The 25,101-nt window shown below is 35.4% G+C and overlaps 2 protein-coding genes and 1 pseudogene across 2 annotated transcripts; 2 read left to right on the top strand and 1 right to left on the bottom strand.

Annotated features, from left to right (window-relative positions):
• The window catches only part of LOC132275483 (uncharacterized), a 100,733-nt pseudogene that overhangs the window by 53,065 nt on the left and 22,567 nt on the right, over positions 1-25,101 (bottom strand).
• LOC132302036 (endochitinase EP3-like) lies at positions 1,686-3,443 on the top strand. Its single transcript, XM_059799041.1, has 2 exons — positions 1,686-2,143; positions 2,855-3,443. The coding sequence occupies exons 1-2, from the start codon at positions 1,708-1,710 to the stop codon at positions 3,256-3,258; spliced, it is 840 nt and encodes a 279-aa protein (XP_059655024.1). The 5' UTR covers positions 1,686-1,707; the 3' UTR covers positions 3,259-3,443.
• LOC132302052 (endochitinase EP3-like) lies at positions 9,214-11,186 on the top strand. The gene is made up of 2 exons (XM_059799042.1): positions 9,214-9,690; positions 10,525-11,186. Exons 1-2 carry the CDS (start codon positions 9,276-9,278, stop codon positions 10,929-10,931), a joined length of 822 nt encoding a protein of 273 aa, XP_059655025.1. The 5' UTR covers positions 9,214-9,275; the 3' UTR covers positions 10,932-11,186.

Below are 25,101 nucleotides of genomic sequence, written 5' to 3'. Positions count from 1 at the left end.
CACCTCTTCCTTTTCAAAGAGAAGGTCTGGAATTCGAACCTTGGTGGTGCGTATTTGCTTTAACTTCCAAAAAAAAAAAAAATCAAACATGGGATGTGTTGAAAAAAATGTAATGCCATTATATGATCGATGGCACATTGAATGGAACTACAGACTTTAATTGTAAACAATTTTTATTTATTTATTTATTTTTGAAGATCTACTATGTTCTCACATATGTTTAAAACAAATTACACAATGGTGCCAAAGTTTATTACGTTTTCTAAATAATTGCTAAATTTAAGCAAGTTTCTCCATCTCCAAACTAATCTTATGACAGCCCTCTTGTGATTCAAATTGAGAAATTGGGATTTCAAAAGTCAAAATAAGGTTTTGTTACATAGAAAAACTAAGCACGCAAATAACATCTTCTACGTCTTGCAATTTTTTCTTGTAGAAAATACAATGCATGTAGAGTATACATGTCAGGAAGTGTGTGTGCATTTATTTTTTATTTATTTTGGGGGATAAATTACACGTGATGAAGTTTTTTTTTTTTTTTTTTTTTTTTTTTTTTTTTTTGTAAAATAAATAATGCATGTAGAGTGTACACAAACACAAACTTATTATTTTAGAAATGCCAGTGGGGGTGATGCTACTAGGGTTTAGCAGCCGCAGGACCAATTGTGTTTGCGTGATGCTATTATTAATTGGGTTTACGAGTGTATGTCTATATAAAAAAAATTGAGTGTAAATTGCCCCAACCTTAACTCTTTGGGTCAGTCAATGATTAGATGATTAGAGATATATATGACCTCCTCGCTGGTCATGAAAGTAGTTATATTGATTTCTTAAAACACAATTTTATAAAGCATTTTCCGGTATCGATTCCAGTCAATGTTGATCATTAGTAACCAACAATCCAAATTTCAAAGTACCAATATAACCCTTGTATGATTGTTTTATTCAATTAAAAAAGATATGCATATTTCTTTGTATATGATGGCTTTTTTGGTTTTCTTCTTCCTATTTTTGTTTCTTAATTTTTTCCCTGTAGAGGCTATTTTGGTTTTCATGATCTCTCTTTGTTGACATGGTTCCCTCTTAATAAAAGACTCCCTTCCAGTAGATGAAGTTTTACACAACAAAGTCATACAAATTCAAGGGACATCAAATTTAAGTAGGCTCCCCAAAAAAAAAAGGTATAAATTATGTTAGTTAAAATGACCCTTTGTTCTCATTTTCTTGGATGTACCGATATGCATTGGTAAAATAATTTTACTATAATAAAATGGCCTGCATTCAAATCAAAATTTCAAATTACAAATTAAGATGGTCGTTTATTGATGCATTCAAGAAAACTATGACATATCAACACTCGTGATAAACCTAGGCTTTTTGGGTATTGCAATAATAAATATATTTTCAGCAATATAACAAAAAAACCCTTTGACATTTATATCTGGATATTATATTCATGCCATTAATTAGTACTTGCCCGGCCTCCTCGGAAATAAAATGAAATAAAATACTTACCCTCCTATTGCCAAGTCAAAGTCTTGCATGGACCAAACCATACACACAATAGTAACCTTGTGGAAAATTGCTTGCCAAACTTGCGTTTGAAACAACCGTGCCTTTTACTTGGCATTATAAATACCTCACCATGTCCCAACCTTATCATTACACCACACATATATTTCACTTCTAACATTACTTCTTTTCAACATGGTTGCTTTCAATTTACAAAAGACCTTACTCATCACACTCATTCTGGCGGGAATCCTCGCCGGATCTCTGCCGGAATCCGTGGTGGGTCAGAACTGCGGTTGCGCCGCTGGTCTGTGCTGTAGTAAGTATGGGTATTGTGGCACTAGCAATGACTATTGCGGCAAAGGTTGCCAAGCGGGTCCTTGCACCGGCACCACCGCGCTTACTACTCCTACTCCTAGCGGTGGTGGCTCGGTGGCTGACACTGTGACCCACGCATTCTTCAATGACATCATCGGCCAAGCTGGTGCAGGTTGTGCCGGAAAGAGCTTCTACACCAGAGCTGCATTCATTGGTGCTGCCAATGCTTATTCTCAATTTGGCTCCGGCTCTGCTGATAAATCCAAGCGCGAGATTGCAGCTTTCTTTGCACATGTAACACTTGAAACTGGACGTAAGATTTCATCATCTCTTTCTAAATAAATAGAAATTTATAGGTAGGTATACAAAAATGTCGTGTACATGCTAGTGCATGCATGTATGTGTATTATATACACTTTAGTTCACAAAATTGGACAATACAAATAGACCTGCACATATATATATTTCAAGTGCGTTGTATGCTTGTAGTTGTAGCACATTATGGTAAAAATACTATTAACGTAATTACATAGACATATATATATATATATATATAGGTAGTCAGACACCTCACTAATTAACTAATTTGAGTTTTTTAATGGTAAAATGAACAACACACACTAATATTATATATATATATATATATATATATATATATAAGCAGAATTTTCTTCTTGTTTATTAAATTTATGGGCAGCTATACAGATAGATACTATATAGGTTAGTGCACATTCACAAGATTTTGACTTTCTCAAGTTCATAACACATACCAACATCTACATAAATACATTACATTATATACACACACAGCACATCATAAAGTGTTTAAAAGGGTTGTAGCACATTTTGGTACAAGTATAAAGTATTGGCATACATAAGCAAAAAATTGAAGTTTTTAATTGCTAATAGCGGAGCTTTGCTATAGTAATTTGATTTGAACATCATATACAAGTAATAAACTTTTATCATAAATCATGAATATTATAACGAGTAAATTTATTAATTAAATCTTTTGTTTGTGCAGACTTTTGCTATATTGAAGAAATAGATGGTGCCTCTAAGGACTACTGCGAGAAAACAAATACACAGTATCCATGTGTAGCAGGCAAGGGTTATTATGGCCGAGGTCCTATTCAGCTATCATGGAACTACAATTATGGTCCAGCCGGAAAAGCAATCGGATTTGATGGACTAAACAATCCTGATATTGTGGCTAAAGACGTACTTGTGTCGTTCAAGACGGCCTTATGGTTTTGGATGAACAATGTTCACTCTGTCATCGGACAAGGGTTCGGGGCAACAATCCGTGCCATCAATGGTCATGAATGTGATGGTGGAAGCCCTGACACTGTTAATGCTCGTGTGGCATATTACACGGACTACTGCAACAAACTTGGTGTCGCCCCAGGCGATAATCTCCGCTGCTAGGTTACATATTAAAGTTATTCTATTACATGAATTAATAGACAATAAAGAGTAGCATAAAAAAAATTGTTTTGGTTCTTATTGACACTTTCCTGTATTTTGGACCTAATCATATACTCTTTGACTACTTGTTTTGATATATGATCCACAAGGGATTGAAATAAGCAATATGAATTGAAATGTATCGTTTGGTTTCATCCTATAGCAATAAAAATTTTGCATTTTTACATTATTAATTCAACGTGCAAAAAAGATAGCTTAGGAGATAGAAATTAATTAAAACAGAACAGTTGATCGAAATAAGAGTTTTAATCATAACTAAGCTTCTGGCCTTGTTTTGTTAGACCTGTGCTATCATTGATAATAGCTAATTGGGAGTAATTAATAGGAATAATCCGCAAAACACTACTAAGAATCTAAGATGCTTCCTTGCCCCAATTATTCTGTTTTTAATGGATAAATTGTATAAATATAATTTTTCTTATATTTATACAAGCTTACCCCCATTCAACCAAAAAAAAAAAAAAAAAATGCCTTTGGTCTTGTGTTTCTTAGCCATTGCAGATTTTAATTCGGTTAGGTATTTCAGCTTTCGGTAGCCTGGGTTGGGCCGTTTTTTTCCTTCTTTCCCATTAAAACCGAGAAAGGAAGAGTAGAATAAAAAAAGGCAATAGCCCACAAGCTAAAAACCTACAAGCCCAAAGGCTGGCAAGAGAAAACCAAACACCCAAACAAAGCAGCCCAACCCAAACAATTGTACCAAGAACAAAAACAGTTGCTCTTGATTCCTTACAGTCAATGGTGTAGCCAGAAATTTTCTTCTGTTGGGGCAATCTTTAATAGTAATAATATATATATATATATATATATATATATAATTTGAACCAAAACAATATATGTAAAAATTAAAACATTAATTCATCATATTTCTATTCAGTACATTCACAATGATTTTTCAGATTATTCATTCTTGTTTCAAAATTGAGTTCATTCAATTAAATGTACTAAAAAAAATCATATTCAATGAATCAAGAATAAGATATGAAAAAGAAAATAATACAGTTACTTAACTGTTCCAATATATCACATATGGGAAAAAAATAAAAACACAAACTAAAATTTAACAGAACAACAAGCCCTAAAATAATTTTGATACTAATAACTAATAATTTTTCTAATTAAAATTATAATATAAAATAATAATAAATTTAGAATATAAAAAATATATATATATCAAATTACTTGTCTGCCGCACTGCAGTATGATTGACTAAGCCTTTGTCTGCTGATAAATGGTTGTTTCATGGTTGTTTAGCTGGTTTTGTTTGGATTGTGGAAAATGTTGAAGATAAAGATATGATGGACATCATCCATCTGTTTATGGTAAAGTCAAAAAGTGTGGTAGAATATCTTGATGGAAAGTGGTAAAGAATATAATATTTTGGAAAAGTGAAAAAAAAAATATCATATTTTTTGAGAAAGTATAAATTGATAGATATATTATATATATTTACAATTGTGTCACGATTATATTCCTCCTGTGAATGGACTTTTGATTATATATATATATATATAAAGTATATTATGTGTGCACTGTCAAATTTTAAAAGGGGTAACAATACAAATATAAAAATCTTTCCATATAAAATTTTAAAAAAATAAAAGTTCAGTGGGGGCAGTTGCCCCCACTTGCCCCTCTGTGGCTAGGAGTAAACATGGTTCGGTTTGGACAGATTTAAGAGTTTTTGGAACCAAACCAATTATAACAGATTCATAAAATTTAGAACCAAACTGAACCATTTGACCAAATGAACCAAACCAAACCAAATCATAAAAAACCGATTTGGTTCGGTTCGGTTCTACGGTTCCCTTTTTTTTTTTTTTTTTTTGGTAGCCGAAGTATTCATATTTAAATGCAAAACAATAAATCAAGTTACCAACACATTCAGAACTATTAATATATTCAGAACTTTCAATTCATTATTCTCTATCACATTTGGAACTGAAGTGAATAAATTCATAATTGCTAATAACCTAATACTTTTCAAATTACGAATTAATCAACAACAAAGAATCCGTCACAATTCAAATTTTAGCAACTATATAACTAAAAAATATTTTAAAAAAAAAAAAAATCATCTAATAAATTGATAAGATCTAAGAGAATTAAGAGTGTACCATAAAATTGATAGTTGTTACAAATTTCTAATTGATTTGGATTGTAGGATTATATTATATTATATATATAACATAACGGTTCGGTTCGGTCTAGTTCGGTCCTAAAAGACCTCAAACCGTGACCAAACCGTATCTTTACGGTTTCACAAATTTAGAACTGTGACCGAACCAAACTATTAGCAAACCAAATCAAACTATCCAGTTTGGTTTGGTCCGATTTGGATTTTCGGTTTGACCGAATTTTTGTGCACCCCTATCTGTCGCTACGCCACTACTTACAGTCACGGAGTTTGCAAGCCATCGATCTATCTACTATGGATTTTTATTGTACATGATCTTTCTTAGAGAGGCTAGAAAAGCTTTGCTTACTGGAGAAATGGCGTCTATTCCTCCCTCTCCAAAGAAAATATATGCAAATTATATGAATGGCCTTACACGATTTAGAGTTCGGACTTCACATCCATGTAATCCAATTGTCAATTGTAGTGAATATTTTGGCGCATTCATCAAACATATCACTAAAACTGTCTGCAACAGCCTAATCTTCCAAAGTTACCCTTTATTATATGTGTGAGCTTGTGTGTGTGAGAGAGAGAGATGGTCGGCGATGGCATTGGTGGAGAGACAAGGGTAACCGATGGTGGAGAAGGTATTCGGTGCACCGGGCACATCAGAGCCATTCGTACACAACACGTGTGGAAACGGACAGCTCTAATGCCCGGTGCACACCAGACACATTATAGTCGTTCGTGCACAATATGCTCGGGAACGAATGACTCTAATGGCCTGGTGCATACCAGGCACATCATATTCGTTCATGCACAATACGAGTGGGAATGGACGACTCTAATGGCCCGGTGCACACCAAGCACATCATATTTGTTCGTGCACAGTATGAGTAGGAACAGACAATCCTGACGGCCTACCATGCATATTGAATATATTCTCCTGAAGGTGGGCTAGGGGAGAAATAGGATCATTTGAAAAGAGGGAGATGGTTGGTTAAAACGTTAAATGTAAGTATTCGGATCATTTCCTTGTATCCTTTTGTAAGCCAGAACATATATGACATTTCATGCGTTTTTATACTCTCTATTGCTAAGTAACGAAAAGTTAGTAAGAGTGTCATTTTACTCTTTATTGTAATTTTCATTTACGTCTTTCGTTGAGGACGTGTCACTATAATTAACTCTAAAACAAAAGAGGATGAGAATGCTACACGGACTTGACTTTAATATTTTGACATGGTCTGGCACTGACCACTCGTCCCTTTGAGCATTAACGAAAAAAAAGGTCGTCCCATTAAGGTTATAGTCTCATAATACTGCCATTTCATACTTCTTTTTCTTTCCCATTAAATTAGTGGGTCCATCACTAAGGACGTTTTTCTTTCCAATTAAATTAGTGGGTCTATCACTAGGATCGGTCTGCATCAACTACTACATTAATTAAAGGGAAGAATACGTGTAATTTTGACCTAAAGCAATTTTCAATTGCATGGTGTTCTAGAAACTTTGTAATAATTATATTATATAATATGTCATATATGTGCATGTATATGACATGAAATAAAAAGTACATCAATGACTTTAGAGATTACCAAAGGTTATCGTTTGAAGGTTCAAATTTTTCCTTAAACAAAGTAATGGTATAAAACTTCTTGCCAACATTATAAAAAATAAAATAAATAAATAAAACACAATTATGAGAGATTGCAATTTGTGTAAATGGTAATCTAGACCATCTGAATACAAGGGACATTTAAATCCACCCTAACGCATCCGGCGCTTGGGATATTTGGCCTTGGACAAATTAGACGGTGGTGCCCAAGTGGAATATAATTTTTTCTGTGAAATTGTCAAACTTAAGCAAGTTTTTCTATCAGCTTTACCAATCTTTTGAACACCCTCTTGCGATTCAGATTGAGAAATTTGACTTTTAAAAGTCAAATTTAGGTTTTGTTACATGAAAACAAAACATGGGTAAGATTTTTCTACGTCATTAAAATTTGTTTGTTGTGAGAAATACAATGTAAGCAGATCCAACACAACATGAAGTAATTCTAGAAGTGCCCATAGGGCGGCGGTACGAAATTAGCGATGAAGGGGCTGCGGGGTGAGCTGCGTTACCGTGGTGCTATTGTTGACTTTGGGGTATGAGCTTATTATGTCTTATATGAAAAAGAGTTAGCTAACTTGAGTCTATATGGAAGTGAAAGTGACAGTGATTCCTAATTAAAAGATCCTATGTGTGAAATCGAAAAAAAAAAAATTTCAAACATTCATCCATTCATTATTTAAATTCCTAAAAGATGTATTCTATACGATAATCTGGATTTTTTTTTCTTTATTATTATTATTATTTTTTTGGGAAAAGGTAGGGTAAATACAATTTGAGAGAGTGGAGACTCAAATACGGACACACCTACTTAAACTATTAGGTGAAGCTAACACTCAATTCATATATATCCCCATTCACATAATTCGATGTGGGATAAGCTTCCCCTTGTTACATTCTCCTTCATCCGAACTTGCAATGCATTCGTAGCGGCTCCCGCAACATTGCCTACCTGGAATGGCTCTTCTACCAACTGTAATGAGTGAGTGTTTACCTATTTACTCAAAAGATTAATTTGGCACCACCGAATGACTTAATCCTTAATTCGGTATCACTACAAATGCCCGACTTAGAGAGCATCTAAGTCTGCACTTTAGGTAGGCAGGGTGGCCAGAGTCGCAATGAAGAAGTTGCGAGTTCGAGTAGAGGAGAATGTAACAAGAGTTTTTTGTTACAAGTTCGAGTGGAAGAGAATGTAACAAGGGGAAACTTGTCCTATATTGAATCACGTGGGATCCAGTGAAGGAGAATGTAACAAGAGGAAACTTGTCCTATATTGAATCACGTGGGATCCAGATAAAAAAATGAATAGGAATATATATGGGTTGGATGTTAACTTTCCTTGTTATACTAGGTGTAACGTGTGGGTGCTTGCGCATTTATTCAAAAGTTCAAACTGTTGAATAGTGCTGCATACCCACCCATTTATACTGAATCACTTTCTCATTGGATTCGACGTGAGACGAATGACCCTGTTACACTAGGCCACTAGGTAATGACAATATAATTTCCTCTTAATAAATGACTCCATTAAAGTAGATGACGTTTCAGGCAATTTAAGCCATGCAAATTCTAGGAACATCAAATTCAAATAGGCTCCCAATAATTTTCCAAATAAAAAAAGGCTTCAAATTAGTTTTTTTTTTAAAATAAAAGACGGGGGATTCAAATATTCCAAGAGTAATGATAGCATATGCATGACTTCAAAATATTAAATTATAATTATGTTAGTCCTTAATTACATAAATTAAAAGTTGTATGATGCTAATTTATTAAGTAATCCATACTTCATTTACTATACTTTGATTAGACACCTAATTAATTAAGAACCTTAGTGCTACTAGCCCAATAATTCACCATCCTAATGAAATGGATGATCCATGAAGATATATATATATATATATACATACCAACTTCCAAAATTTATATTTTGGACATTATTTTCATGCTCACTAATTACTTATCCTCCATGAGAAATTATTTCAAAATAAATTTTCTTAAGGAAATCCCCCTATTGAAGAGTCAAAGTCAACATTGACCAATCCATTCACGCATTAGTATGTTCTTCTAGAAAATTGCGGGTCAAAATATTTGCAACAACCATACTGTTCATACCATTTGCTTGGCTCTTTCCATTGACTTCACATTATAAATATCTCCCAAGTCTCAACCTTATCGGTACACCACTCAGTTCTGTTCTAATTCTAACACCAATTCTTTCCAAAAATGGTTGCTTTCAATTTAGCAAACACTTTACTCACCATCATTCTGTCCGGAATCCTCCTCGGATCTCTGCCGGAATCAGTGGTGGGTCAGAACTGCGGTTGCGCCGCAGACCAATGCTGTAGTCGGTATGGCTACTGTGGCACTGGCAATGACTATTGCGGCACAGGTTGCCAAGAGGGGCCTTGCTATGTCAGTCCTAGTAGTGGCGTCGTGGTTGCTGATGTTGTGACGGACCCGTTCTTTAATGCCATCATCGACGTAGCCGCTGCGAATTGCGTCGGAAAGAACTTCTACACCAGAGCTGCATTTCTTGAAGCTGCCAATTCTTACTCTCAATTTGGCACCACTGGTTCTGTTGATGATTCCAAGCGTGAGATCGCAGCTTTCTTTGCACATGTGACACATGAAACTGGACGTAAGATTTCATTACTTCTCTCTAAATATATATATATATATATATAGAATCTTATAGGTAGATAGATTTACAAATTTCTATGCTAGTGCATTGCACGTATGTGTCTATATACATCGATTCACAAACTCATAAGTAGCTTTTGAAGAGGGTTGTTGCATATCATGGTAAAAGTACTGTTAATATTGACAACCAAACACTTGATACATGTTGAAAACGCACTAGTTCAGATGTATGATCTCTCTTCGTCAAAGGAGATGCTAAGTGTCTGTTAAGAGTAATATTGTAATGGTGTGCACTTGCTTGAAATTTAGAAAAAAGTAATATAAAAATAAAGTCACTAATTTCAGTTTTTAAGGTGTGTGAATTTTACAAACATGAGGGTGATGAGGGACAGCCTTGGGAAAGTGACACCAAGCTTTAGCAAAGATCTACCAACTACCAAGCAAAGTATCCTAAGCACAAGCAAAATGCTAAGCAAAGTATCCTAAGAAATATATATATATATATATATATATATTTCTCATTGATAGAGAAAGTCTTGCCATATCATAAGTTTTGACTTCCACGAGTTTATAACACATACCTACATCTACATATACGATTATACCCTGCGAATCATAAAGTTCTCAAGAGGATTGTAGCACATTTTGATACAAGTGTTGGCATAGAATTAATATGTGTGTGCATTAATAATATATAGACATGCACATAAAAGTAGAATGAAGTTGATATTTAGAGCTTTGCTATAGTAAAATGAACATCATATATCAGTAATAAACTATTGTTATAAAACATAAATATAACAAGCAAATTATATCCATTTTTTTTGTGCAGATTTTTGCTATACTGAAGAGATTGATGGTCCCTCTAAGGACTACTGCGACGAAGACAATACAGAGTATCCATGTGTAACAGGCAAGGGTTATTATGGCCGAGGTCCTATTCAGCTATCATGGAACTTTAATTATGGTCCAGCCGGAAAAGCTATCGGATTTGATGGACTAAACAACCCTGACATTGTGGCTTCAGACGTACTTGTGTCATTCAAGACGGCCTTATGGTATTGGATGACCTTTGTTCACCCTGTCATCGGAGAAGGGTTCGGGGCAACCATCCGTGCCATCAATGGTGCTCTTGAATGTGATGGTGGAAACCCTGACACTGTTAACGCTCGTGTAGGGTATTATACAGACTACTGCAATGAACTTGGTGTCGCGCCTGGTGATAATCTGCGCTGCTAATTCACATATTAAAGTTCTTCTAATACAATTTTTCTTTGGGTACACGACAGGGAAGAATATAAAGAGTGGTCTGCACTTTGTTTAGGTTCTTATTGATACTTTCCTGTATTTTGGACTAATATACTCTTTTAACTACTTGTTTTGATTTATGAACTAGAAGGGATCCAAATAAATGATAGGAATAAAAATGTATCATTTGGTTGATGTTATATGTTATATGATAAGCTTGAGAATGTAAAATATATTTTTATGTAATCCTTTTTTTTTTTTTTCAAATCAAAAGATCGACAAAAAACTTGACTTGTACTTACTTGACAAGGTCCACCAGGACCACCACCACTCTTGAGCATTAACGAACGCATCTTTTCTGGTTATAGTCTTAAAATACTGCATTTTCGCACACCTTTTTCTTTCAAAATTGGTTGGTCCATCACTAAGGGCCTGTTCTCATCAAATTTTATTTTAGTGGAAAAATAGTATGCTTATGAGTTGTGACACAAATATTACTGTAAACGCTCCGGAAATTACATGTGATTCCAACTCTAAAGCATTTTCAATTACATTTGATTAGTTATATTATTTATAGTTGCGTTGAATTGGGGTGCTCCTAGAAAATTAGTGCAAGTATTTTTTTTTTTTTGGGTAAAATGGGGAAGTACTATAGAAGAAGAATGTACAGAAATACTCACAAGGAGTCGAACAAGCCATTTTATGCCTGGGAACACAATAGCAACTGCTATGAAACAATAAACATAGCTACTGCTAAGTGCTAAGAAAATTAAAGTACACACAGAAGAGCAAAGGCAATTAACACTGCCAGTCTGCCAGGCTTTAGGAATCTGAGACATCTTTGAGCATATTCGATTGTGTTTCCGTGGATAGAAAGCTTAATGAAGATCCCAGTGATTCTCTATTTGCCAGAGCACATAATTTGTGATGACCCTGTGGACGAGTATGCTGTGGGCGGGTGCAAGAGATACTGTCAGACTACCACACTGACGAGTTACGGGTGCACAGTCCCACATCGCCTGAGTAGAGAAAAGGTAAAGTGCTTATATGTAAGTGTGTCATCTCTAATTGGTTTGAGGTCTTTTGGTGTGAAGCCCAAGAGCAAAGCCGTGCGGGTTCAGGCCCAAAGTGGACAATATCATACCATGTGGTGGAGTGGGTCGTTACAAATGGTATCAGAGCCTGACCCAGCCAGAAGTGTGCCGACGAGGACATCAGACCTCCAAGGTGGGTGGATTGTGATGACCCTGTGGGCGAGTGTGCCGTGGACGGATGCAAGAGACACTATCAGGCTACCACACTGGCGAGTTACGGGTGCACAGTCCCACATCGCCTGGGTAGAGGAAAGGTGAAGTGCTTATATGTAATTGTGTCATCTCCAATTGGTTTGAGACCTTTTGGGGTGAAGCCCAAGGGCAAAATCGTGCAGGCTCAGGCTCAAAGCGGACAATATCATACCATGTGGTGGAGTGGGTCGTTCCATCATTACTCTGCAGCTTGATTGAAGTTAATCTATTACTTTTAAACTCTTTGATCAAGGCAATGACTTCTTGTAGCTAAGATGGTATTTCTTGAACGCCTAGTATTCCTTTCAAGCCAAATGTGTAATTTTTTTTCTTTTCCAAAAGGTAGCCAAATGAGTAAATTACAAAGGAGAGAATGAGCTTGTAGATGAGAAAAGAGTTCTCACTGGAGCAAATGTTAGAACCACCCCCAATCAATTAGTCCAGTCCAATTGTAGGGCAAGATATAGTGTCACGACCCGCTCACCTGTTTAGATGTTATTCGCTTTGCAAATTTTTTTTTTTTTTTTTATGTTTTTCTCAAAATGAGTCTACACAATTGGGAGATGTGTACACATATAAGTGTCAATAACATCTACTCTCAGTGGGACATCACAATCACCCTTCTTGGGATTCAACGTCCTCCCTGGCTTATAGTCCTTCGTGGGCTTGTGCACGCCCCCATTTTCGGCTGGGGATCGGCTCTGATACAACTATGTCATGACATGCCCTGCAACGTGTTGATATTATCTGTTTTGCAGGCTATTCTCTCGGTACTTATAGTTTTTCTCAAAACACGTCTACACAGTTAGGGATGTTTAAGCTGGCGATATGGGACGTCACAATTACACTATCTTGGAACGTAGCACTATTATGACCCTCATGGGCGTATGCTTGCTCCTCCCATTTCCGGCTAAGGTTGGCTCTAATACCATCTGTTATGACCTGTCCCACCCGTATAGATATTGTCCACTTTGCACATTTCCTTTATTTTTCTTAAAACACGTCTACACAGTTAGGAGGTAGTACTCACACATATAAATGTCAACAACCTTTTTCCCCAAGAGATGTCAGACATCACATATATATATATAAAAAAAAACCTACAGCATGTTTAACTATGGTTCCAAATGGATGAAGAATACTGAAATCGGAAGAAAAGATGGTTTAAAGACACCACCTTGGACAAGCACAAAAAAACAGGCATTTGGGATGCGGAGATATGCAGTAGATGACATACTTGTTTTACCCTTTCATATAGCAAGAAAGAATGGAAGAATGGAAATAACTAAAGAGATTCCATGCTGTAATGCTTTCTATTATATATTAATATAGAAGAATAGAATGAAGAATCACAGGATTTCCACTCAATTAAGGGAATGTGAAACTAAAACCAAATCAATTGATGCCATGGAATTAAGGGAGTAGGAAAGGATACAAAGAAAAGGGTATGGGGAGAAGAAAGGAGGTTGAGGGAGAATAAATCCAGGTTGAGAAATATTTTAATAAAAGTAAATAAATATATAATAAATAATATATTCATTTATAATATATTAAATACTATATTTGATTGTATTTAATTTGATCATTTTATTATTACTTAATATCATATTAAGTGTGAAAAACTCTGTAATTATCATTCTGTATAAAGAGGAAGACTTTTCATTTATTTATTTATTTTACGTACTAGTGGTTTATGTATGAATGATAATATATGGTGGGTGAGAGTCGAGAAGCTTTCATCTCTCTTTATTCTATTATCTACATATTATTCTTCTGCATCTATGTTTTCCATGAGATAGTATTGTATACCATTTTACATATTAAATTTGTGAGCAACAAGACATATATAGATTTGGACCTATTTCTTGTGGTCGTACACATGGAGGAGACGCCACTACGAGCTGATTGGATTGTATCTTAGAGCTGCCTAATTTCACCAATATCCGCAAGAAGGGGAGGATACTATCGATCAGCTTTAGGTCAATGCACATGTATCAACAATCCGGCCAACACTTTCTTACCCATTTTAATATTATTTGCATTTCATAATTTCTATTATTATATTAGTAGTCTATTGTAAAATTATTATATGGTTAATATTGTGATTTTGTGGAATCTGATTAAGTAATTATTTTTTAGCAATATTTAATTATATAGAAACTTCAAGAACACTGAATTTTAGAAAAAATTTAGTTTCCTGATCTGGTTTAACTTCCTTATTGGTTTAGAGAAAATTCAGTTTCCTGATCTGCTTTAACTTCCTTATTGGTGTAAGGAAAATTCAGTTTCCTGATTTGATTTAACTTTCTTATTGGTTTTTGATTTTACAAAAGGAAACTTCTTGTAGGACAAGTTTGGGACTCTATAAATATCAACTCTAATAAGATTTTAAAGAGTGTGAAAGTTAGAGATAAATTTGTGCCAATACAAGAGAGAGCAATTGAGAGAGATTGAGAGAAAATTCTCCATTGTAATTCTTCATCTTCTTCATAATGAATTTGTTCGGTGTGCTCAATAGACGTAACCCTAAAATTTGGGTGAACTATGTATATCTTGTGTTATTGTGTGTGATTTTTTTTATTCTTCGTGATTACTTGTTTATTCCTTGATCAGTGTTGTTTATTTTGCGTTTCCGCCACAACAACTAGTATCAAATCCGATTGATTGTACAGTGCAACTTTAACAACTGGTATCAGAGCCTTTGGTTGAGAACCTAGGGCATAGAAGGTGTTTGACGAAATTCCGAAAGTCTTTTAATTAGATTTGTCTATTCGAGTCGGAGTAATGGCATCAGAAGATAAAACATCCACATCTATGATCGAGAAGTTTGATGGCACAAACTTCGGTTTCTAGAAGATGCAAATTGAAGACCTTTTGTTTTAGAAATATTTGTATCAACCTTTGGGAGAGAAGCCAGAGGATACAAAGGATGCGGATTGGGAATTACTTGATAGGAAAGCTCTTGGCACTGTAAGAGTGACGTTGTCAAAGTCAGTCGCCTTCAACATCAAGAATAAGAAGACGACGATGTCTCTCATGGTAGCCTTTTCTAGTATGTATGAACAGCTTTCTGTAGCGAACAAGGTGCATTTGATCAAGAAGTTGTTCAACGTGAAGATGGTCGATGGTGGTAAGTTCAACGAACATCTAAATGCCTTTAACGAGATAGTTGGGCAATTAAAGTCTGTTGATATTGACTTCAAAAAGGAGGTCCAAGCATTGCTAATTCTAGGGCAGTTACCCGAGAGTTGGAGTGGCACAATTACAGTGATCAGTAACTCTGCAGGGAAGACCAAGTTGAAATTTAATGAAGTTGTGAGCATGATTCTGACTGAATAAATCAGAAAGCAAACAACAGGGATTTCTACTAGTGGTTTGGCATTAAATGTTGAAAGTAGAGGTAAGGGTTCAAATAAGAAGAAGGGCAACGGTAATAAAAACAGAGGCAGATCCAAGTAAAAAAAATGGAATAACACAGTCTCAAAATTTGAAGAATTCCACAGCTCTCAGTAACGTTGAGTGTTGGAATTGTGGAAAGAAGGGACATTACCGTGTTAATTGCAGACTTCCAAAGAAGGGAACTGAAAGAAAAACTGAAGCAAACGTTGTCTCAGAAGAATCAGATGATGCATTGATATGCTTTTTAGCGAGCAAGATGGAGTCATGTGTTTTAGATTCCGGCGCATCGTTTCATGGCACCTTAAGCAAATAGTTATTTAGTAGCTATGAACCGGGTAACCTTGGTAAGGTGTATCTTGGTGATGATCAGCCTTGCAGTGTTGTTGGCAAAGGTAAAGTGCAAATCTAGTTGAATGGATGTGAGACACATCCCTGACTTGAGGAAGAATCTAATTTCGGTAGGACAATTATCGGAGGAAGGTTTTGTTACAACCTTCAATGGAAACTCGTGAAAAGTTTCTAGAGGTGCCATGACCATTGCACGTGGTAAGAAATCTGGTACTCTCTACACAACTACCAGTGTTTGTGGGTCTATAGCAGTTGTAGAAAACAGAGAAGATCACAACCTTTGGCACCAGAGACTAGGTCACATGAGTGAAAGGGGGCTTAAGATTATGCACTCAAAGGGGAAACTACCAGGCATACGGACAATTGATATTGACTTCTGTGAGAGTTGCGTGATGGGCAAGCAGAAGAGGGTCAGTTTCAAGAAAAGTGGCAGAGATCTCAAAAAGGAGAAACTTGAGCTAGTTCATACCAGCCACTGTCTCATCCATTGGCGAAAAATCCTACTTCGTGACTTTCATTGATGACCACACGAGGAAGGTATGGGTTTATTTTTTGAAGTACAAATCTAAGGTGTTTGATATGTTCAAGAAGTGGAAGGCCATGGAAAAGAATGAGACAGGTTTGAAGATCAAGAGGTTGAGGTCAAACAATGGTGGTGAATATGAAAACACCGGATTCAAGAAGTTCTATTTTGATAATGGGATCATATTAGAGAGGACTGTGCAAGGAACCCCATAACATAATGGGGTGGCATAACGGATGAATCGAATATTGACAGAGACAGCCAGAAGCATGGGCATACATTCGGGTCTACCCAAACAGTTTTGGGCAGAAGTAGTCAATACAGCATCTTACCTAATTAATCGTGGACCATCGATTCCTTTAGAGCATCGAATACCAGAAGAGTTATTGAGTTGTAAAGATGTAAATCTTTCATGGTTGAAAGTTTTTAGTTGTATTACATATGCGCAAATTAGTGACCATGCTAGGGGAAAACTCGACCCTAAGTCACTAAAATTCATCTTCATTAGTTATGGAGGAGATAAGTTTGGTTATCGACTCTGGGATAATCAGAATAAGAAAATCATCAGAAGTAGAGATGTGATTTTCACCAAGAATGTGATATACAAAGATAGAGATGCAGCACGGTCAACTAGTTCTGTAAAGAGTAATCCTGAGTTTGTTGAGTTAGATGATGATCTAGAGAGCATTGACGCGGAGCAGACAGATGAGGATTACTCATAGAGCATAGTTCACCGCGGATTCCTGATGAGTGCTGAATATATGCATATTCGAGCCCCTAAATATATGTATGTTAAGGCCTAAAGTGATTATCCATAATTAGACTAATTTATACTTACTGTGTGTTTACAGGTACTTTCCCATAAAAATGGTTAAAACCGGGATGTTATGATGATATCGAAGCTTACAGAGTCGTTGCCAGTTATTCAGAGCAAGCCGAGAGCTTAAATGGTAAAGTTTGAATAAATTCAAGCCCTAGAGCTTGAGCCTCAGTGATGATGCTCGACCCTTGCAACAAAGAAAAGAAGAAAAGTCAACAAGGCATTAAAGCTCGAGCCTTGTACCTTAATGCTCGAGCCCCAGTTTTGGGTGCTCGAGCCTTACCTTAGGGTGCTCAAGCCTTGACCCTCAAGCTCGAGCATGAGGCGTCAGAAATTGAAGTGTTGATTTTAATTGAAAGGCTATGCTCCCAGGTCTCGTGCCTCACCTTCAAGATCAAGCACTATCACTTGAGGCTCGAGCTTGGAGTCTCAAATGCTCGAGCCTGGTACCTAGTGTTCAAGCCCATGAAGCTTGGATCAAGCAATGTTAAAAGATTTCAATCCCAAAAATAGTCTAAGTGTTGAAGAAAAAATGCTTCGAAAAAAAATTGAAGAAAATTGGCTAAGTGTCAAAGTGAAGATCGAGCACTGTAATACCCCTAGTTTTCAAAAAAATAAAAAGGGAATTTAATATTTTTTTATTTTTATTTTTATTTAATTAAGTGACTTATGTGCTTACTTGTTTAATCGTGATTTAATTATGTTTAATGAAATTTATTGTTAAATTGTATTTGTGTAATTATTTGACTTAAGTGGTAAATTGTATTTATTTATTTGTTTTACTTTAATTGTTTAATTGTGATTTAATTTAATGATTTGATTTATTGGTATTAAATGACGTGTATTATGGTATGCTTTATTATTAATGATGTTAGGGTTTTATGTTTTTGCAATCACGTTAGGTTAGGAAGTAGTCAACATATAATTAAGTTGGAATTAGGATTAGGGTTTTACAGGAGCATATATATATATAAGCTATATTTTTGCAAGGGTTTTAGAACCCTTTTTCCCGTAACACAGAGAGGGTTTTGGGAGGCAAAACAGAGAATGTCTTGATAGTTAAATAGAGGGGCAAGAGATTTGTAAAGGGGAGTTGCTCGTGGGTTGAACCAAGAAGCAACACAGGAAGAGAACAGTGGCCAGAGAAGGGGAAACAGTCTTGGGGTTGCCAGAACTCAGAGATGGTGGTTTAGGTTTCAAACTGAAACCTAAAAGCAAGTTTCATACTATCTTCTTCCTGTAAACTTATGTTATGTACATTCTTTATAGTCTCCATGGATTAATTCAACTTTTAAAACTGATGGTTGATACATGTTATAACGGACTATAATCTGTTTTACGTTTAAATAACTGAAATTGGTTTCTTACATAAACTGTTTTGATTATAATTTAAACCTCTGTCAAACAATTTGTATTAGAATCAGAGGAGTTTCTAGGACTGTTGGGACTTGAGTTAAACCCTAGGAACTTTTTTAAAAAAAATGGAACAAAAGGTTGAACTTCGCTAGAAGCGAAGAAGACAAACAGAGGAAGCGGAGAAGGAAAAATGGAGGCTGAGAGAGTGGAGGCGGCTCCACATGATGTAGAGATGGTTCCAAGGAGAGTGGAGCCTGCTCAACCCAAAATTGGAGCATGCTCAACCCAAAAATTGGAGCCTCCTCAACCTAAAATTGGAGCCTTCTCAACCTAAAATTGGAGCTTGCTCTATCTTTTGTAAATGCACAGTAAATGCGTTTTGCTAATTTTTTTTTTTTATTACAGGGGCTTAAATGTAATTTTTGGAAAGTGATGTGGGGTTTTAAATGTTTAAAATTAACCTATTAAAACCTTAAAATAGTTGGTATATGCTAGTGTGTTAATATTAATGGACATTATGAATTTTTAAAGATTAATGTGTATGCTGACTAGGAAGGAGGAAGACTTAAATTTCTAGTTTGTTTAACCAATTGAATGGACTGAAATGAAAAATATTTTAGGGATGTTACATCAAAGATATATAACACATAATTAAGGCCCAGGAATGTAGGTGTGTGATTTGGAAAGGGACGTCATGAAATTTAGATATTAATTTACATGCTGTCAAAAGTTGAGGAAGTTTTACTCGCTGTTTGTGTTTTAACTAATTTAAATGGATTAGTATCAAAATACTATTGGGGTTTCATAATGTGCAGTTTAGACTTCTAAGTGTCATTAGATTATGCACAGGATTTATAGTTAAGGATTGAATGGACGTCGTGAGATTTGAATAGTAATCTGCATGCTGTTAAGAATTGAGGAGGATTTGATTTCTGGTTTAATTTAGCAAATCAAATGGACTAATATGGAGATATTTTTGGCATTCTAGTATAATGTACTCAGTTATAATTCTGTTTATCTTTATATCGTGCTATGGATGTTAATTGATGAACTGTTATAATTTATGTTCTGTCAATTATATGGATATGGATGATTTAAATCGTTTATATGGTTAAAATTATATACTGGATACATAATAGAACCTTGCATATATTTGACTTCTATTATGTTTGTTTCTGATATACTTGATGTTCATTTGAGTGTGCATCATTTATGGATCATATGCATTATATGCACCGGTATGGGACGGTGGCATATTGGGGATGGATTAGATCAAAAAGCTAAGTCTTACCCCTTCATACATACAGAATGGATTAACTAAAATAGTTAAATCCTACATGGATGCATGTCATGTCAACTAAAACAGTTGAACGACATAACGGATGTTTGTTTTACTTTTCTGCATTAGGAATGATATATATATATATATATATATATATTTATGGTAATGTAATATGAGCTTGAGTCTCAAGATCATGGTTAGGGTGCGTAAATCGAAAAGGTTGAGTAACTAGATATAGCTGACGTTCTCTGACAGGAGATGCACATGGTCACTGGAAAGTTTGATTTACATGTTTCCTTTTATGCAGGCTGAACTACACTATAGGCTAGTGAGCATCCTATAGTGTGTATCTATATATATATGGACTATTTTAGTTATTGCCGAGCTATCTAGGATGTATTTGCGTATCGGGTTTATGTATAGATTGTAGTAGAATGGAACTTGCATGTGGGCCTGACCCACTCTTATTTTTCAGGTGTTCGTCAATACCAGGCTTAAAGCTTGATCATGAGGATGCAGATACAGACACTCACTCTTCTGACTACATCCTTTCATATTTAGTGATGGGATTTTGGTTATGTAAATTATTTTCATTTGGAATTATTAGGGGTCTACTGGATGGATTCCCGAGTTATACGGATTGGGAAAAATTAAATTATATTAATATTTGTATTTGGAGGATTCTCGTATTTAGAATTATTTTCAGCTTATTATTCTATTTTTAAATCTTTTATATTCTTACTTCTTTACATATTAATTGTTTGGTATCCCTCGGATCTGTACTCAGACTTGATCACCTGTGGCTCTAGAATCGAGGGGTATCACAAGCACCAATTCTTGAAGCTCGAGCATCAATCCAGAGAAGCTCGAGCCTTGTTCCTAAAGCTTGAGCTTGAACCTTAAAGCTTGAGCCTCTACTTCTAAAGCTCAAGCCTTCCATGACATGCCAAATTTAAAGTACGGGATTGTTCTCTTTATTAGCCGTATCTCATCACAAATGGGCCGAAAGACCTAAAAGCCCACCAGATCTTTATTTTCTTCTATAAAAGAAGGCGTAAGCCTTGATAGAAGGAGTCCAAAATTTCAATTCCTTTTTACGGTGTTATTCAGAAGGCTGGTAGCATGGTGGCTTTTAGGGTTCCTACAACTTTGAAAGTGAAGATCCTGAGAAGAGAAGTGTTATCCGTGACAATGGAGATAACTCCAACACAGATGATATCCAACCTTGTCATGAGTAACTAATTCATCTCTTAGGACACTGATGTAACCCAATCCGATATTATGGTTTGATTGTTTTAACTCTGGGATTTTATTTTAGTATATGATGTTTTCTTTATTATATGACTATGAGCATTTGAGACAACTCAAGTGGTTTTCATGCTTTAGTATAATATAAACTGTTATTCCCTTGTCATAGATGTAATAGTTTATGCTCTATTCCCAATCTATCTTGTTATCCGGTATCTGGCGGAGCCCTACCGGACACAAGAATAAAGGTCATATAATGGTATTCTAATGTTTTTTGCAAAAAAAGGTTTTCATAGTCTATGCTTAGGAAAGGTGGACTGTTTACAAAGTAGTTAGAGTAGGTAGAGTAGGTAGGTGGATAGTCCTCGCTAACCGCAGATAGGTTATAGTTAACTAATTTTGTAAAACACCTTTCTTTAAACTCTGAATTGAATGAATGTTATTAAGTTCAATTCATTTGAAAACATAATTGGTTAAATTCTCAGAGTTGATTCAATTGACCATAGTATGACATTGTGGTGAAGTCAAAGCCCTAAGATTTCTCTTTCTGATCATTTAATTTAGTTTAATTTACTCTAGTTTAATATTTTATTTTTAGTTTGTTAAATCGTGACAACCAACAAACTTTCCAACCAAGTTTCTTGTAAACCATAGAACGAAGTTAAAGACTGAAATATAAATCTCTTCTCTCTGTGGGTTCGACATCTCTTTCTATAGCAATATTCTACACGAAATCGTCTTATTGCGAGTGGTAAAATTAAACACGATCAATTCCAACTCATAGGCCTGTACTCAAAAAGTCCACGCATCCGCATGTACCGAATAAGAAATATTTGGATTATATGTTACTCACAGATGATGGTGAGCCAGAATACTATGATGAAGCATGTCATGTTAAAGATGCTAGCAAGTGAGAGATTGCAATGGATGATGAGTGAAGTCCCTTATCTCCAACAAAACATGGGAACTAGCCAAGTTGCCCATGGGGAAGAAAGCTCTTCACAACAAATGGGTGTATAGGGTGAAAGAAGAATATGCTAGTTTTAAGAGATACAAGGCGAGAATGGTGATCAAAGGCTTTCAGCAAAAGCAAGGCATTGACTACACAAACATTTCTTCCTCGGTTGTGAAACTGAGTACCATTCGCTTAGGTCTTAGTATTGTTGTAGCAGAGGGGTTACACCTTGAGCAGTTAGATGTTAAAACTGCTTTCCTCTATGGTGACTTAGAGGAAGAGATTTACATGCAACAACCGGAGGGTTTCTTAATCAAAGGGAAAGAGAAACTAGTGTGCAAGTTGAAGAACAACTTGTATGGTTTGAAGCAAGCCCCGAGGCAGTGGTACAAGAAGTTTGATGGTTTTATGAAGCGACATAGCTATAACAAGTGCAACGCTGACCATTGCCGCTACTTCAAGAGGTTTAAGTTAAGTTTCATTATCCTTCTACTTTATGTTGATGACATGTTAGTGGCAAGTTCTGATTTTGAAGAAAGCGGCAAATTAAAGAAGCAGTTGTCTAGTGAATTTGAGATGAAGGATCTTAGTGCAACGAAGCAGATTCTTAGGATGAGGATTAGCAGAGACAAACAGAAGGTAATTTGCAATTGTCTCAAGTTGAGTATGTTGAACGAGTTCTAAAGAGATTCAACATGAATAATACTAAGGCAGTGAATACTCTTTTAGCTAATCACTTCCGATTATCTCAAGATCAGTGTCCGAAGACAAAAAATGAGAAAAACTTCATGGCTAAAATTCCATTTGCCTCAGCCATTGGAAGTTTGATGTATGCCATGGTGTGCACAAGGCTAGACATTACATATGCAGTAGGAGCAGTAAGCGGGTTCATAAAGGATCTGGGCAAGCTACATTGGGAAGTGGTAAAGTGGATATTGAGATATCTATGGGGTACCATAGACAGATGCTTATATTTCATAAGAGGCGAAGTGAAGCTACATGGTTATGTAGATTCAGACTTTGCTGGTGAGGTGGACCACATAAAAAGTATTACCGGGTATGTGTTCATGGTGGGTACAATTGTAGTTAGTTGGGTTTCGCAAATACAAAGGATTGTAGCGTTATCTACTACAGAGGTAGAGTATGTGGCGATGACAGAGGCCAATAAAGAGATGATTTGGTACAAGGTTTGTTGACAGAGTTGGGATTCAAACAAGTGAATAATGTTTTACACAGTGATAGTCAAAGTACGATACATCTGGTAATGAATTCAGCATTTCATTCAAGGACCAAGCATATAGGACTTCGGTATCACTTTATCAGATCTTTGTTAAAGGATGGAGTGTTGACACTTGCGAAAATACTTGGCACCAAGAATCCAGTTGATATATTGACCAAGACAGTGACCATGGAGAAACTGAAGTTGTGCGCAACTTTAGTCGGTTTTCTAGCTTGAAGACAGAAAAAAGCGCACCAACATGTAAGAGACATGTATGAGAAGAAGATGGAATAGGTTTACAAGTGCTCCAGCGTCTAAGTGGGAGATTGTTGTGGTTTTGTGGAGTCTGATTAGGTAATTATTTTTTAGGAAGATTTAATTATATGGAAACTTCAAGAATATTGAATTTTAGGAAAAAATCGGTTTCCTGATCTAGTTTAACTTCTTATTGGTTTAGAGAAAATTCGGTTTCCTGATCTGCTTTACTTCCTTATTGGTGTAAGAAAAATTCAGTTTCCTGATTTGATTTAACTTCCTTATTGGTTTAGGATATTACAAAAGGCAAGTTCTCGTAGGACAAGTTTGGGACTCTATAAATATCAACTTTAATCAGATTTTAGAGAGTGTAAAAGTTATTGATAAATTTGTGCCAATACAAGAGAGAACAATTGAGAGAGATTGAGAGAAAATTCTCCATTGTAATTCTTCATCTTCTCTATAGTGAATTTGTTTGGTATGCTCCATGGATGTAACCCTAAGATTTGGGTGAATCATGTATATCTTGTGTTCTTGTGTGTGATTTTTTTTATTCTTCGTAATTACTTGTTTATTCCTTGAACAATGTTGTTTATTTTGCATTTCCGCTATAACAACTGATATCAAATCCGGTTGATTGTGCAGTGCAACTCTAACCGTTAAATCCTTATTTATCGTTATATTCATGTTGTTCAATTGATGTATTATATAGTTTAATAAAAGAATTGTTACTTGATTATTTATTGGGATTATTGTTTATTCCTTTGAATCATTGTGTATGAATTAGTTGATGTATTGTCTTTGTATATTTATACGAAATATGTAAAATTTTCACAACAATCCATACTACAGTATCTTTTGGAGAAAACGGAGGAGTGAAAGAATTAAGCTGAGAAGTGAATGAAGGATTGTTGAGAAATGTAATTGGGGGAGGCTGAGGTATAACCCGATAATTAAATTAGGCTATCAACTGAGACGTGCAAGTCCTGTTGAAGATTTTCACATCAGTTGGGCGAAGCTGAGTAATCAATGGACCATTAGAAAACCAATAATCAATTCACCAATAGAAATCTAAGTAGGTTCATATGATATAATAGAACTACTGTTCAACTACCAGTTAGCTATGAAAAAGAAGGATCATGAATATCTATATATATCAATTAAATTGAAAATTTATATCAGGACATTAGATTCAAGTCATGCTCATTAATTACTTGTGTACTTGGAAATAAAATGAAATAAAATAAAGAAAGATGATATAAAAGTTTCAATATATCAATTTTTTGTTATGGAGATACAATACTGGAGAGAGAGTTTATCTTGTCTTACTAAAAATTATTTGTTAACACCATCGTTTGGAGCAGCACAAAAAATCAAACGCACATTGTAGAATTACTTTAAAATAAAATAAAACAAAATAATTCATCATAATCAACCACTGACCAAACCATACACGCATCAGCATTCTAC

Source organism: Cornus florida, unplaced genomic scaffold (genome assembly GCF_030987335.1).
Source record: "Cornus florida cultivar Cherokee Brave unplaced genomic scaffold, ASM3098733v1 CherokeeBrave_3.0.0_Hap2_Chr01, whole genome shotgun sequence".
Classification (NCBI taxonomy): domain Eukaryota; kingdom Viridiplantae; phylum Streptophyta; class Magnoliopsida; order Cornales; family Cornaceae; genus Cornus; species Cornus florida.
This window is presented reverse-complemented; position numbering and strand designations above follow the sequence as displayed.